The 16829-nt window shown below is 38.9% G+C and overlaps 1 protein-coding gene across 3 annotated transcripts; it reads left to right on the top strand.

Annotated features, from left to right (window-relative positions):
• The first annotated feature begins 3380 nt into the window (after positions 1 to 3380).
• qng1 (Q-nucleotide N-glycosylase 1) lies at positions 3381 to 16646 on the top strand. Of its 3 annotated transcripts, none has more exons than XM_061928629.2 (7): positions 3381 to 3452; positions 7425 to 7625; positions 7712 to 7858; positions 8312 to 8424; positions 11989 to 12132; positions 12362 to 12557; positions 15174 to 16644. In XM_061928629.2, the coding sequence occupies exons 2-7, from the start codon at positions 7436 to 7438 to the stop codon at positions 15404 to 15406; spliced, it is 1023 nt and encodes a 340-aa protein (XP_061784613.1). In that variant the 5' UTR covers positions 3381 to 3452; positions 7425 to 7435; the 3' UTR covers positions 15407 to 16644. The 3 variants fall into 3 exon arrangements, with proteins under 3 accessions (XP_061784613.1, XP_061784616.1, XP_061784614.1); XM_061928632.1 differs by having other exon boundaries at positions 12362 to 12565; positions 15174 to 15411; XM_061928630.2 differs by having other exon boundaries at positions 3391 to 3452; positions 7459 to 7625; positions 15174 to 16646.
• The last annotated feature ends 183 nt before the right edge of the window (positions 16647 to 16829 follow it).

The raw sequence follows: 16829 nt of genomic DNA, 5'->3' as shown, positions 1-16829 counted from the left end.
TGTGTTTGCTTATTAAAGATATGTATGAAGGCATGGGCGAGTGGGTGACTTTCCTGACTGTTTGTAAATTATTATTTACTATTAATCACTTTCTAACAAATTGTGAAGGCAGCTTACAAAAGTGGGAAATTGCTTTACTTCCAAAATGTTTAGCAAATCATCAAAATGTACATTTAAAAAAAAAAATTTTTTTTAGAAGAACATATATTTTAAATCGATTTGTAAATTTTTCTTTGACTTTTGGACTGGCAGCAGAATTTGGATATGTCCTGGACCAAAAATCACTGCATCTTCTCTACTGCTTACTAGTGTTATGTCTTGAGTTATTGTGTAGAAATATGGGGAAACAGCTGCAAATGTGTACTTAATTCATTAACCGTGTTACAAAAAAGATCAATTAGACCAGTGGTTCTTAACCTTGTTGGAGGTACCGAACCCCACCAGTTTCATATGCGCATTCACCGAACCCTTCTTTAGTGAAAAATAAAATGTGTTTTTTTTTTTCAAATTCAAGACAAAGTTATATGTTTTTGGTAACACTTTAGTATGGGGAACATATTCTAAGTAATAAAGACTTAATTTAGAGTTATTTGGTTAGGGTTATACTAAGGTCATGCCGAATAAGGCATTAATAAGTACTTAATGATTAGTTAAGAGCTAATATGTTACTCATTTGCATGTTAATAAGCAACTAATTAATGGTGAATATGTTCCCCATACTAAAGTGTACCATGTTTTTTTTACTGGTGCACAAAATGAACCGTGCATGAACATCATCTTGTTCAAAGAACAAAACCAACACAGTGCATAAACTCACAACAAATTACACACCTGCAAACCATTGTGAATTCTGCTGTTGTCGTATCCGTAATAACGCCGATAGGGAGAAGTTTTTATTTACACGATGAGTCGGGTGTGTTTTGACCTCCACCGAACCCCTGAGCCGGACTCACCGAACCCCTAGGGTTCGATCGAACCCAGGTTAGGAACCACTGAATTAGACTGATTCATAATGTTGGCTATAGAGAACATACAAACCTTTTATTTATTGAGTCAAAAATATTGAAGTTCAATTATTTGGTAAAATTGCTACCCAAGAATGTACAACAATTATTCTCAACTAAAAAGGAGAAATATAACCGTAAAGGAAAAACTAACTTGAAACGTGTATGCTCGTACAACACTAAAAACCTTTAGCATATCAGTATGTGGAATTAAATGATGTAATGGATTAAGCAAAGAAGTTAAACAGTGTACTGATATGATCCAGTTTAAGAGGTTGTTCAAATTAATAGTGCTTACAAAGTACAAAGAAGAAGAATTATGAGAAATACCTTCAACCTTATTGAAAATGGGATATTCCTCATCTCAGTATCCAACCAGTAACCAGTCTCCAAGGTTTCTCATTGTCATCCCATTGGGTTGAGTTTTTTCTTGCCCTGATGTGGGATCTGAGCCAGATGTCGGTGTGGCTTGTGCAGCCCTTTGAGACAACTCGTGATTTAGGGCTATATAAGTCAACTTTTATTGATTGAGTACCGTATATTACCAAATAACCGCCCACTGACCCCATTTTGTGAATTAACCGCCTCTTCCTAATAACCGCTTATGTCCAAATAGCCGCCCATGGGCTGTTATTCGCATAATTTAGATTAAAATGCGACTGGGGTTGCGTTTGCTGCAGTATTATTGCTTTGATGGTTTTATAGAGTACTTGGTACTGTAGCCTTTATTTTATATAAGTGACAGTATTATTGTTCTGTTTTGATGGTGGGTTTTATACTTGAGTACTTGGTACCATCATTTTATTTTTCCCGACAGACTGCTTTATTTAAAAAGTTTATTTATTTTTAGTATTGGTATTCTATTCGACAATTGTTGCACTACTGCCATGTTGAGGCCTTGTTGAGCTCTTGTTTTTTGATAGCCTACCTAATGTTGATCTATTGTTTTTTTTGTTTGTATGTTTACAATAGCTTTTACATTTAAAGTTTTTTGTGCGAAAAAAAATAATACTGGACAGTAACTATTGTAACCAAATAATGGCCTGGTGCAGGCTGGTGCAAAAATTAATAAAAGCCTTGTGCAAATAACCGCCTGCTTCTTTTAAACGCTCGTTTCCAAAAGCAGGGCAGGGGCGTCACTAGCTTTTAAGGACAGGGGGGACTTTGCCCCCAGGAGATGCACAGGATGCGAGCGAATGTTACGCACAAGCACAAAACTTCATAAACGGCTAACAAAGACTGAGAAATTATTCATTGTTATTATTATTATTATTTTTAAATACACGGGACAAAATGAAATGCTCCCCGGGACGATGGCTTTTAACCATATATTTTCTTTTTCTTTTTATGTATTTATTCATTTTACATTTTATATTAAATGTCTTGGTTTTTCCTCCCTCTGAAAATCCTATTAAATGTTTAACAAGCCACCCTATAATAATAAAACAGCTATTAATGTAACAATACAATAAAACAAATATATTTAATGATGTTTTTTTCATTATTTTAACAATAGGTTTATGTATATTACTTTATATAGATTCTACAAGAAACACAAAACTTAAAAAATAAATGATTTACAATTGCACACACAAGGTTTTGTGCAGCTTCACTCATTGTAAAGGAAGATAATGTACTTTGTACACTTGCAGGACCGCAAGAAAGGTCGCAGAGAAAATGCGGGCTGGAATTTGAGTGATGTGGGCATTTTCTATACGAACAAGTGGAATGGATTGGATACCGACGCACGAAAGGGGCTCTCTACCTTACACTACGAAGTGAGGGGAAACTGAGTGAATAATAACAGGTTATATGATTATTTATTTAAACTCATATTTGGGCCACTTTATAATGAATATGTCGGCATTTGTTTGTAAAAAACAAACAAAAAAACACCAAATTATTTAGGGGGGGGGCTTAAGAATATTTTAGGGGGGCTTGAGCCCCCCTAAAATAGGCCTAACAACGCCAATGCTATTTGGTAATATACGGTATGTTTATCATGACTGACTTAATCATCTATTACAAGAACTGCTGTATTAATCATTCACTTATGTAATTGTGTTGCAAAAAGAAGACAGTAAATGTATTTGTAAGGGGTAGGATTAAATAAGCTTTGCTTCTTCCTACTCCTTTTCGGACGTGACGTAAAGAGAAATTATATGAAATTGTGTGATGTATTATACTGTAAGTGTGTTCATGTTCGAACTAAAAAAAAAAAGGGGGAAAAAAAGAAATTACCACATGGTTTTGTGTGACAAAGGTCGGTGCGTTTTGTTTGCTGTGTAATTAGTAACAAATTGAAGCTATTTCCGGTTTCATCAGCTGACTGCCAGTGATTGGTTCAATCAATCAATCAATCATGTGCAGCGGAGGCTCTGATTGGCCAAATTTCACGTACACAGTGAGCGGATGTAGATGGGCGTGTCCAACGTGCTGCCATGAGCGGTAAGTTGTGTTTGTACGACGAGAAAAATGATTAAAAGCGTATCAGAAATTACAATTACACGTTTGTAAGTGTTTATGTGAAGTAAATTATTAACATATTTAACACATATTGAAACGTAGACCTGAGACAACGCAGCCAACATTGGCTAGCTTTTAGAAAATGTAGTTGTAAATGTGTGATACAGTCTGTGTTAAGTCAAGCAAAAGTTGTATTTAAACGTATTACCTCTTAATGTAAGTTTTAGAGAAAGACGTCAATATAGTTCCGTTTCAGTGTATTTCGAACATGCATACGATACAATGTCATGCATCACACAATTCCAGTTGTTTCATTACAGCACGTCCGAAAAGGAGTAGGAAAAAGCAGAGCAATTTTATCCCATTTCCTTGTTCACTGTAACGGGAACAGTGAACAAATAAATAATATACCATAGTAAGCATGCAAATATTAAATACATAAATAATCTTTGTCTCAATTTAAAAAAAAAAGGGGTCAAGATATTCATCATAATTCTTGTTCTGTGTACTTTTTGAACACTTGTAGTTTGAACCGTCTCTTAAACTGAATCATATTGGTGCTTTGTTTGATTTCTTTGGTTGATCCATTCCATAATTAAATTCCACATGCTATACTAAAGGTTTTAAGTAGAGATGTTCGATAATATCGGACTGCCTATATTATCGGCCGATGAATGCTTTAAAATGTAATATCAGAAATTATCGGTATCGGTTTCAAAGTTATCGGTTTCAAAAAGTAAAATGTATGACTTTTTAAAACGCCGCTGTGTACACGGACGTAGAGATAAGTACAGAGGGGCAATAAACCTTAAAAGCACTGCCTTTGCGTGCCGACCCAGTCACATAATATCTACAGCTTATGACACACTCACAAGTGAATGCAATGCATACTTGGTCAACAGCCATACAGGTCACACTGAGGGTGGCCGTATAAACAACTTGAACACTGTTACAAATATGCGCCACGCTGTGAACCCACACCAAACAAGAATGACAAACACATTTCGGGAGAACAGCCGCACCGTAACACAACATAAACACAACAGAACAAATACCCAGAACCCCTTGCAGCACTAACTTTTCCGGGAGCCTACAATATACACCCCCGCTAACCCCTAACTCAAGCCCCTAATATACATATATATATATCTCAATCAATCAATGTTTATATATATATATATATATATATATATATATATATATATGTATAATATATATATATATATATATATATATATATATATATACAGCCGCACAGTAACACAACATAAACACATCAGAACAAATACCCAGAACCCCTTGCAGCACTAACTCTTCCGGGACGCTACAATATACATGTACAATATACAGCACTATGTCATCAGTTTCTGATTTATTAAATTGTATAACAGTGCAAAATATTGCTCATTTATTGTGGTCTTTCTTGAACTATTTGGAAAAAAAGATATAAAAATAACTAAAAACTTGTTGAAAAATAAACAAGTGATTCAATTATAAATAAAGATTTCTACACATAGAAGTAATCATCAACTTAAAGTGCCCTCTTTGGGGATTGTAATAGAGATCCATCTGGATTCATGAACTTAATTTGAATGTGTGTGTGTGAATGGATGAATGTGGAAACACTGTCAAAGCGCTTTGAGTACCTTGAAGGTAGAAAAGCGCTATACAAGTATAACCCATTTATCATTTATTTATTTATAATTCTAAACATTTCTTCACAAAAAAAGAAATCTTTAACATCAATATTCTTGGAACATGTCCACAAAAAATCTAACTGTCAACACTGAATATTGAATTGTTGCATTTCTTTTCACAGTTCTTTTTGACAGACATTTAAAAAAAAATCTCACGTACCCCTTGGCATACCTTCAAGTACCCCCGGGGGTACGTGTACCCCCATTTGAGAACCACTGTTCTACACAATAACTCAGATATGGTAACACTAGTGAGCAGTAGAGAATATGAAGTGATTTTTGGTCTAGAACATGTTTTGCTTTATTCATTATTGACGTGTTCCTTGCTACTTTATGTTGTATATTTTTTTACATGAGATTTCCAATTCATTTTATCATCTGTTATTACACCCAAAAATGTGTTTTGTTTTACCCTTTCAATATTTACTCCGTCTGTCTGTGTAATGTACCGCATTTTTCGTATTATAAGTCGCTCCGGAGTATAAGTCGCACCGGCCGAAAATGCATAATAAAGAAGGAAAAAAACATATATATGTCGCACTGGAGTATAAGTCGCATTTTTGGGGGAAATTTATTTGATAAAATCCAACAACAAGAATAGACATTTGAAAGGCAATTTAAAATAAATAAAGAATAGTGAACAGGCTGAATAAGTGTACGTTATATGACGCATAAATAACCACTGAGAACGTGCCTGGTATGTTAACGTAACATATTATGGTAAGAGTCATTCAAATAACTATAACATATAGAACATGATATACGTTTACCAAACAATCTGTCACTCCTAATCGCTAAATCCCATGAAATCTTCTGCCTCGGTGTCGCTTCTAAACAACTCTGCCAACTCCAAAGGTAGACAATGCGCCGCTTCCTTTCTTTCTGCTGCTCGATTGCCGTTTTCTGCTACATATTTCACTACTTCCAGCTTGTAACCTGCAGTATATTATTGCCTTTTCGGTGCCATTTTTGTTCCGCCCTTCTCAGTTTTTATAAGTTACCGCCAATGTTGAAATGATCAATTTTCATAGGTACGGATGTAGTAGCAGGTAGCGTCTTTTTTTCCCCACAATGCACTTCTGCCATGACCCGCCCCCACCACATTTTTATTGGTTGACGTGTGTGTGTGACGATTGCTGATATACGCCAAGTCTCTTACGTGAATGAGATAAATAATATTATTTGATATTTTAAGGTAATGTGTTAATAATTTCACACATAAGTCGCTCCAGACTATAAGTCGCGCCCCCGGCCAAACTATGAAAAAAACTGCGATTTATAATTCGAAAAATACGGTAATTACAGTTGAGTATTGTCTACACCTGGGGTCGGCAACCCGCGGCTCCGGAGCCGCATGCGGCTCTTTGATCAGTCTGATGCGGCTCAGCCGCATACTTGCCGACCCCCCCCCCCCCCGCCCGATTTTCCCGGGAGACTTTCGGATTTCAGTGCCTCTTGCAGAAAACTCCTGGGATTAATATTCTCCGATTTTCACCCTTACATTAATAATAAGGGCGTGCCATGATGGTACAGCATTTAGCGCCCTCTACAATCTGTGTAAACAGCGTACCAACCCAGCCTCTTGTTATATGCATTTTCTGCTTGCACACGTAAGTGACAGCAAGGCATACTTGGTCAACAGCCACATAGGTTACACTGACGGTGGCCATATAAAACAACTTTAACACTCTTACTAATAATGTGCCACACTTTGAACCAAAACTAAACAAGAATGACAAACACATTCTGGGAGAACATCTGCACCTTAACACAACATAAACACAACAGAACAAATACCCAGAATCCCATGCAGCCCTGACTCTTCAAGCAGAAGCCCCATACAACGTGTGGCTGGGCTGGCACGCTGATTTTAGTGGGCGCTAAATGCTGTACCATCACGGCAAGTTCGAGAGAACAGTTGCCTTGACAATCATAGTCTGCCGGAAAAATCGGGAGGGTTGACAAGTATGACGCTGTCACGCGCCATTCATATAAAACCTGCGGGCCGCAGTAACATTCAATTTTCATATAAAGGTGTGGGCCGCGTGTCTGAGACTCTTGGTTTATACATATCACAAAGCAAGAAAAAAAACTTTGTATGCAGTGTTATTTCATTTTAAATAATAATTTTGTGGCTCCCATTGTTTTCTTTAATTTGTGAAACTGGTCAAAATGGCTCTTTGACTGGTAAAGGTTGCCGACCCCTGGTCTACACAAATGCAATAGATGATGCATACTTTTGTATCATCTGTCCCAGCATAGTCCACCATGGAGCCTCCATTGTTTCCCAGGCAGTCGGGCCAGTTTGTAGCAGAGCGCAGCCAGGATGTGTTTGTGGAGGACGAAGGCATCCAGAAGGTGGCCGAGATGCTCTACGCTCTGCGGAACAGTGACGAGCTGACTGCCAATGGCTGGAAGAAGGCCAACCCTCTGGCCCCTGCAGCCACCTCTGACCAGGGTAGTGTTGATCCTGCAAGTCGCTGTGACTCCACTTATGTTGATGTAGTTGATGTAGTTTTGTGTCTGTCGCTCAAACCCTGCAGGCTTTCAATTGGGTGTTTGTGGTGGACACTTTGAACTTCTCCTTCTGGCCCGAGAAGGACACGCAGCAGTGCGAGGTGACTTATAAAGGCACCACGTACACGGGCTACATGACCCTGTGTGCCGCCATCGCCAGGGCCATGGATGAAGGTGAGGCGCTATTAATCCTTTTGTTCGAGCTAAGGAAAAACCTGTAACCTGACTGTCTGTACGCACATTTCTTTTTAGCCCCCTACCCCCCCCCATGGGCTGTCCAATTATTGTGAACGTGCCCTTTGCTTGAACTTGGACAGCTGGTGGGGGGTGCGGGGGTGATGCTGGTAACTCTGCACGCGCCAGTGCATCATTTGCAATTAGCGGGAATGACGCTGGATATTAATCAATAACGTTTTATATGAAACGCCGCTCTCCTATGTGTGCTCGCCATGGCCTTTTGCAATTAGGGCAAATTCTCCCCATAGCGTGGCCGCGCAGCGTGAATCCCATGAAATTGCGTTGTCGGGGCTTCTTCACAGAAATTCCTGCTGTAGAGCCTCTCCCCAACACTCTCTCCTCTTCACTTGTTACCAGTTTAATGCATACTTGCCTCTCTTCCCTCCCCAGGGGTGCCCATCACGGATCCCAAGTTCTTCTCTCAGATGAGCGTAGAGGAGTTGGCGCACGTTCTCCGCTCGGACAACGCAACGCCCATGCCGATGCTTCGCGAGCGTCACCAGGTTGCACAATTATCCACCTGCTCACATCCAATACGAAATTCAGCAAAAATAAAAATACATATGTAATTAGGAGTGGGTACTGTTGCGTCTGTCCAGTCTTCCCTCTCAGGGAATTAAAGTCACTGATCTATCCCAAGTTCTTTAAGATGACATATATGCAGAGTAAGAAGGACCACCAAGACAGAGTAGGAATATTATCAAGTTTTACTAAAGCTTTAGGAGACCAGTCCACACCTATGCGGTCATACCGGCATCTTAAAATGGTCTAACATTCAAACGGGAAGAGACAACTTCTTGAATACAAAAACAGCCCCCACCCTGCCCAGAAAGGAATACAGTCTCATTGTTCTAATACAGATAAGATCAAAAGGGAGTACTCCAACTCCCACATTCCAACCCTTCAAGGTAAAGCACACAGTTTACTTGCTGACATAAGATACAAACAAAAAGAGTCCACATGGGCATGACTCTTAAACATAAGTGCATTCTCCACAGTACCTAATTCGGTACCGAATAGGCACGTACTGAATCAACCGGTGCCATATTATGATACTTTTGTTGTATGTCACTTCCGGTTGCACACTCGGCCGGCTCAAACACTTGGCGGGTAAACACGCACGTGGAGCGGACTCAGTCGCACTGCCTCTAGGTCAGTGGTTCTTAACCTTGTTGGAGGTACTGAACCCCACCAGTTTCATATGCGCATTCATCGAACCCTTCTTTAGTGAAAAATAAAATGTTTTTTTCTGAATTCAATCTTAATTTATAAATATTAATCATAAAATGATGTTGTTATATCAAAGACATACTAATAAAGATATATTTTATAAACAGAAAGTTACAGGAATGTACACATGATCCCATGTTTACATCTCATTGTGCAACATGTGAATGTTTTAGTGGGAAATAAATGCGTTATCGGAAAGGGGTACAAATTATTTCCAAAGCAGTACCCCCACCCAGACATACAATACTACTTGTGGGGTGGTATAGCTCGGTTGGTAGAGTGGCCGTGCCAGCAACTTGAGGGTTCCAGGTTCGATCCCCGCTTCCGCCATCGTAGTCACTGCCGTTGTGTCCTTTGGCAAGACACCCACACTGGTTTAAATGTAACTTAGATATTGGGTTTCACTATGTAAAAGCGCTTTGAGTCACTAGAGAAAAGCGCTATATAAATAGAATTCACTTCACTACTAGTACAGAGCTCATGAAAAACTATATTTTTTGTTATTGTCATTGTAAGTGGCCAAAAAACACTTGTTTTAGAAAATAATCCCATGGAAATGACTGCTATCATTTGAATATAATAATAAAACATCCATCCATACATTTTCTACCGCTTGTCCCTTTTGGGGTCATTAACGTGGTATTTAGTCAGGTTTGGGACAGGTGTGCTGCTGGTGTGGCCACAGTGTGCACATCTAAGTTAAAGTACCAATGATTGTCACACACACACTAGGTGTGGTGAAATGTGTCCTCTGCATTTGACCCATCCCCTTGTTCACCCCCTGGGAGGTGAGGGGAGCAGTGGGCAGCAGCGGTGCCGCGCCCGGGAATCATTTTTGGTGATTTAACCCCCAATTCCAACCCTTGATGCTGAGTGCCAAGCAGGGATGTAATGGGTCCCATTTTTAAAGTCTTTGGTATGACTCGGCCGGGGTTTGAACTCACAACCTACCGATCTCAGGGCGGACACTCTAACCACTAGGCCACTGAGTAGGTCCACGCATATGGAAAATTAGAGGGAACATTGTTTGGGGGTATCCATAATACGCCGATAGGGAGAAGTTTTTATTTACACGATGACTTGGGTGTGTCCTGACCTCTGCGGCGGAGGCTCCGCTGAACCCCAAAGGCCGACTCACAGAACCCCTAGGGTTCGATCGAACCCAGGTAATGTAAATCCTTAATTCCATTAAAACCTCTAAAGGCCTTAGTGGCCACATGCGTGGACAGCACCTTTTAGCTCTTATTTCCAAAATTGTGTACACTACTGAATTGGGGTCTTATGCTGACATATGGACACTTATACTGCTATCTGCTGGTGTCAGAAGAGTATAACATACAATGGAATTTAGGGAAAAAAAATAAAAATTAGCATGTCACTACACATGAAGTACACGTTTGTGTACTTACGGACTAAGTACATCATATCAAAAGATGATTTTTAGTTTTTATTCTAATTAGGGTCCAATAAGCCCAAATAGCAAAGAGAAATAAAAAAAAAGCATGTAAACAAACAGCTTGGGCCTTAAGAGGTTAAAGCAAGAATGCCTGATAGAAAACACTTGTACTGTGAGGTCCACTTTTCACAATACGCTAGCTCAATTAGATTTGCCATAGACTGATGAGCATTAGCAATTTTTCATGACAATTTCAACACCTCTTAAATTTGTTACTGAAAACTACAACTAAGATGACACCAGATTCCAAAATGATCCACCTGCTCACATCTAATCAGAAAGTCAGCAACAGTAAAAATGCATAAGCCGTTAGGAGTGGGTACCAAAATATGTCGGTTGATTCACATAAAATCAGACCGTGCCATATTACGATACTTTTGTTGTATGTCACGTCCAGTTGCACTCTCGGCCGGCTCAAACACTTGGCGGCGGGTAAACAAGCACGTAGAGCGGACTCAGTCGGACTGCCTCTAGGTAACGTTGCAATTTTCAATTCCATCATAGCAAGTATGCCTGATAGAAAACACTTGTACTGAAAGGTTCCGCATTTCAAAATACGCTAGCTCAATGCTAATTTACATTGGATTTGCCATAGACATTCGACTGATAAGCCTCGATCCGTATTTTTTTTTGCTGATGTCACTATGGCGGTTCAAATTTTAAAGTTTTTGTACGACTTTTTTGCCGATTTCTGTTGTCAAATTCAGAATTGTACGACTTTGGGGGGGTGATTGAATTTGAAGTTTCCACTGTAGGAGAAATGATGTGGCAGACGTGACATGCTGTTTGAAAAACAAACAAAAAAAAAACACTTTCTTAGTATTTGCTGTGATCTTCATGCGATGTGATGACATCATTGTTTTATCTGACCATGATGTCGCCTTTTGTCGTCGGTAAAAAGTTGTTGATTTTTACGTTGTTGCTTTTTCTTGGTGATAAATGTTTACTCTGAGAATGAACAGGAATGCTAGTTTGCGTAAACTTGATTTTTGTCATTTTTTTCCTTAGCATCCCTATTTTGTATAGTACTTATAGTCATCTAGAGACAACATTTTAGGTTTTGTTTTTTTTAAATTTTACAAAAATATCAAAGACTGAGTGACTTAACGTCCAAGTATACGTATTGCAGCATGTCTGTACCAAGAAAAGCACTTTATAAGTGTGATGTAATATTGTTATTATATATTTTCCTATGCGGCTTACAAACTATTTTGTCATGCCATCCGAGGCTTGCTACGATAGGCCGTGATGTCTTTGTTCTTGTCTCCGCTTTTACACACAATGGAAACGTGCAAGGTGCTATTTCCAGCTAGATTAACATCGCACTTTATTTACAGCTCTGTATAACACGTGCACACCTCCTCTGTCTTTTAACAATAAGGTGCTGACGGAAGGCGGCCGCGTGCTTTTGGAACGCGGCGGAAGCTTCTGCAGTTTCATCAGCCCAGCTGGGGCCGACGCCCGGAAGATGGTGGAGCTCATTGTGGACAAGATTCCTTCGTACAGAGACGAAGCTACCTATGAGGTTTGTCAGCATTGTTTGAGTCCAATATGAAGTTTTAATTCATTTCTGGGGATGCACGCTTTATTAATAATGTCACAATTAACCTAACAATACTCATATTGTATAGGTATTAGATGAGCAATGAACAGGCTGTGATGTAAGCGCTCCCTCTGGTGGCCAAAGACAGCAGAGCAACAGGTGTCCCATTCAAAGAGTACACGTAGCAAAAATGCCCTCCGCTTCATTCCAGGGTAAGAGAATCGCATTCTACAAGCGAGCTCAGATCCTGGTGGCCGACTTCTGGGGCATCATGGCAGCCCGGGGCGAGGCGGACATCTCCAACATGGACTGGCTCACTATGTTCGCTGACTACAGGATCCCTCAGGCCCTCGTCTACTTCGGCGCCCTGCGGTACTCCGACGCTCTTCTGGGCGTGCTCCACAATGGTGTGTGTGTGAGTGTGTGTCGCTTCATCAGGTGCACCCGCACCATCTCATGCAAGAGCTACATCAAAGCGTAATATTAATGCTATCTTATCGCTCATCTTTAGTTACACCACTGAAAGCTGTTTTTAATATTTTGGTTGACTTTATTAACCACGTTCGAGGGTCTACATCAGGGGTGTCAAACCAACGGCCCGTGGACCGGATCAGGCCTACAGAATGAGTTTGCCAAGTATAAAAATTAGCCGAAATTTTTGAATGAAAGAAACCGCTGTTGTAAATGTGTCCACTAGATGTCACAATAGCAATTTTTTGTATCTTTGTAGATGATGCTACATATGTGCAAAATTAACCACATGATGTTAGTACATCAGGTGAGGAAAATGAGCAAACTACATCAATCAATCAACTTTATTTATAAAGCACATTTAAAATTTACCACAGGGGTAGCCAAAGTGCTGTACAATGGGCAGGTTAAAAGATAATACGAGTACCGAGCAAACACAACACAAACAGAACACGATAAAAAATAAATAAATAAATAAAATAGAATAAATAAAACATAAAAACAGGTTCACAGCATGTGTATTATGGGGCGCCATTGCAGGATGGATATCACTCAGTGTTAAAGCCATGGAATAAAAGTATGTTTTTAAGAGAGATTTAAAAACAGGAAGAGCGGAGGCTTGTCTAATACTCAGAGGTAGGTCGTTTTCAGAGCTTGGGAGCAGCAACGGCGAAAGCTCTGTCACCTCTAAGCTTCAGCCTTGTGTCAGGGACCGTCAACAGCAGCTGATCGGCTGATCTTAAGGATCGGATGGGGCAGTAAGGCTGAAGGAGGTCGGAGAGATAGGTTGGCGCGAGGTTGTTTAGACATTTAAAAACAAATAAAAGGAGTTTAAAATTGATTCGATAACGCACAGGGAGCCAGTGAAGGGACGCTAAAATAGGGGTGATGTGCTCACGTCTGCGGGTCTGTGTTAGCAGACGAGCAGCAGAGTTCTGCACGAGCTGCAGGCGGGCGAGGGAGGCCTGGCTAATGCCTACATACGGGGCATTGCAGTAGTCAAGACGAGTAATTAGATTTTGATATTATTTTTTTATCTTGATAGAATGAAAATGAACACAAACGAGTTGACTGATGAACATTATCGGATAATTTATTCAGAAAGTACTGTAGTTTTCGGAGTATAAGTCGCTCCGGCCGAAAATGCATAATAATGAAGAAAAAAAAACATATATATAAGTCACACTGGAGTATAAGTCGCATTTTTGGGGGAAATTTATTTGATAAAACCCAACACCAAGAATAGACATTTGAAAGGTAATTTAAAATAAATAAAGAATAGTGAGCAACAGGCTGAATAAGTGTATGTTATATGAGGCATAAATAACCAACTGAGAACGTGCCTGGTATGTTAACGTAACATATTATGGTAAGAGTCATTCAAATAACTATAACATATAGAACATGCTATACGTTTACCAAACAACCTGTCACTCCTAATCGCTAAATCCCATGAAATCTTATACGTCTAGTCTCTTACGTGAATGAGCTAAATAATATTATTTGATATTTTACGGTAATGTGTTTAATAATTTCACACATAAGTCGCTCCTGAGTATAAGTCGCACACCTGGCCAAACTATGAAAAAAACTGCGACTTATAGTCCGAAAAATACGGTATAAATTACGACAAATAAAGGTAGAATACTATTAACCACAACATGTAAGTGTAAAAAAAAATACATTTTCAGAATGTGCTTGTTCTATTTTTAAACAAAGAAAACAATCTGAAGTTGTCTTTATTTTTAAGTTATCGTGCCGTGATTTTACCGGTCCGGCCCACTTGGGAGTAGATTTTTCTCCATGTGGCCCCCGGTTTAAAATGAGTTTGACACCCCTGCTCTAAATAGTTTTATATAGACAATAATGTGTCGATTTGCACTAATTCAAACCACAATCGCACAAGTTTACCTCATGCTAAAAATGTTATAAACATCAAATAAGTCATGTGTTAATAAATACTTTTATTGTAAATAGATTATAAATAAATATATATTTCAGACATTTATTCATTATTTTATTGTTTCGCAAATTTACTAGCTTCGTCGAAGCATGTTGCTTTTGTAGCTGTTTCAGCAGATTTGAATTTCTAGGATAGGATCTTTGATCCAAGACACAACTTACATTTAACTAAAATGTTCTTTTCTTTGTGGTCGACAAAAGAAAAGTAGTGAGAATATCTCCATGTTAAGAAACTCGGCTTCGCCATGTCTTGTTAGTAAACACAGACACGCCCCCTCCCATACACACACAACTGCAGCGCTCCAATAAAACACACTCAGATCTTCTCAGTTTCTAGCCGATACTACATAAAAAATAACGCCGTAACGCATCATGTAGTAATGGTAATTGAGTTACTGAATATAAAAAATAACGCGTTAGATTATTATTTACCGCTGAAAGTAACGCGTTAGTCCCAACACTGGTAATCACATGGTTCTACTCTCTTATAGAGCGGTGTATGTGTTCCAAATGATGCCCTGGATATGGACAGTGCAGTGTACCTAATGTTGTGACCCAACGTGAAAACCTTTTACAACCTCGTCCTCCAGGCGAGCTGCTGCCTTCAGGCGACAGGAGAGAGGTGGAGATCCGAGCGTGTTCCATCTGGGCGGTGGAGCGCATCAGGACGCGTCTGAGCGAGCTGCTGCAAGAACGGGACGGCAGGAGCAGCGCCGGCATCAACTCTGCCATCATCGACTTCTACCTGTGGCCGTACGCCAAGCAGCACCACGAAGAGATGGCCCACATCCCCATACACCACACACGCTCCGTCTACTACTGACAAGATGGCAGTGCCTTCTAAACTGGGGGTTTTTAACCTTCTTTTTTTTTGACCTCGGAAGCCAACTTTTCCACTACAGATGGGTCCGGGGCCCATTTAAATATTAACACTGAATTGGTAATGTGTATTGATTTTGATCATATTCAATAATTACATCTAACCGTACAGTTTAATAGGATAAACCTTGTCAAATGATATGAAACCAGGCTGATTAAAAAAAAAAATAGTGCATAAGTAGGGGCTCATAAATAACTCGTGAAAAATGTAATTCACATACAATTATGAGCTTAATGAATGAATGTTTCTTAACAAAAATGTCAATAAAATAAAAGTGCTAATGAAAATACAGCTTTATCACTCAGTCATAATTTTTGCGCTTAACAAACTTATTGGATTTTAGTTCCAGTGTGTCAATACTGCCACAAGTGGTGGAAAAGTATATTACAACTGAGTACCGCTGCGGCCCAGACGCAGACCAACAATGGGTTAGGGTTAAACACTGTTCTAAGCCACCAAGACACGTCATAAATGTATGTGCCAGCTTTTGGACCATCGTGGCATACAATATTACAGTGAAGCACATCACATAGTTCATGCCTAGTCTTTGACTAGAGATAAATACATTTGTGAAGAATTAAAATTTAAATGGAATGTAGTGGAATATCCCATCAAAATGAGAATTTGTAAAATATTGTTTTAACGTTAGAAAAATAATTACACCAAATATTCCATCTTTAAGATCGATACATTGAATTTATATTTCGCTTACTATATGCACTTTATTTTTTATGAAGTATTGACACATGTAATTTTTCTAATTTTTAGACATTCAATATATAAATAAATAAAGTGGAAAAAAATACAACTTCAAGTGTAGACTGAAGTCCCTCAAAATGTTTATTTCTTTATGAATTACAAAAACTGAAATTTATCTTTAATTTTCATTTTAGCTGTACTGCAATATTAATTGATATTTACTGTATTTTTCGGAGTATAAGTCGCTCCGGAGCATAAGTCGCACCGGCCGAAAATGCATAATAAAGAAGGAAAAAAACATAAGTCGCACTGGAGTATAAGTCGCATTTTTTGGGGGAAATGTATTTGATAAAAGCCAACACCAAGAATAGACATTTGAAAGGCAATTTAAAATAAATAAAGAATAGTGAACAACAGGCTGAATAAGTGTACGTTATATGAGGCATAAATAACCAACTGAGAACGTGCCTGGTATGTTAACGTAACATATTATGGTAAGAGTCATTCAAATAACTATAACATATAGAACATGCTATACGTTTACCAAACAATCTGTCACTCCTAATCGCTAAATCCCATGAAATCTTATACGTCTAGTCTCTTACGTAAATGAGATTAATATTATTATTTGATATTTTACGGTAATGTGTTAATAATTTCACACATA

This window comes from Nerophis lumbriciformis, linkage group LG33 (genome assembly GCF_033978685.3).
Source record: "Nerophis lumbriciformis linkage group LG33, RoL_Nlum_v2.1, whole genome shotgun sequence".
Lineage (NCBI taxonomy): Eukaryota > Metazoa > Chordata > Actinopteri > Syngnathiformes > Syngnathidae > Nerophis > Nerophis lumbriciformis.
The sequence above is the reverse complement of the archived record's forward strand: the minus strand, read 5'-3'. Positions and strand labels throughout refer to the sequence as shown.

Coding starts and splice junctions, on each gene's coding strand:
- qng1 (XM_061928629.2), top strand. CDS start 7,436: ATGGAGCCTCCATTGTTTCCCAGGCAGTCGGGCCAGTTTGTAGCAGAG. Junction 7,626..7,711: donor TGCAGCCACCTCTGACCAGG/GTAGTGTTGATC, acceptor AAACCCTGCAGG/CTTTCAATTGGGTGTTTGTG. Junction 12,133..12,361: donor GAGACGAAGCTACCTATGAG/GTTTGTCAGCAT, acceptor GCTTCATTCCAG/GGTAAGAGAATCGCATTCTA.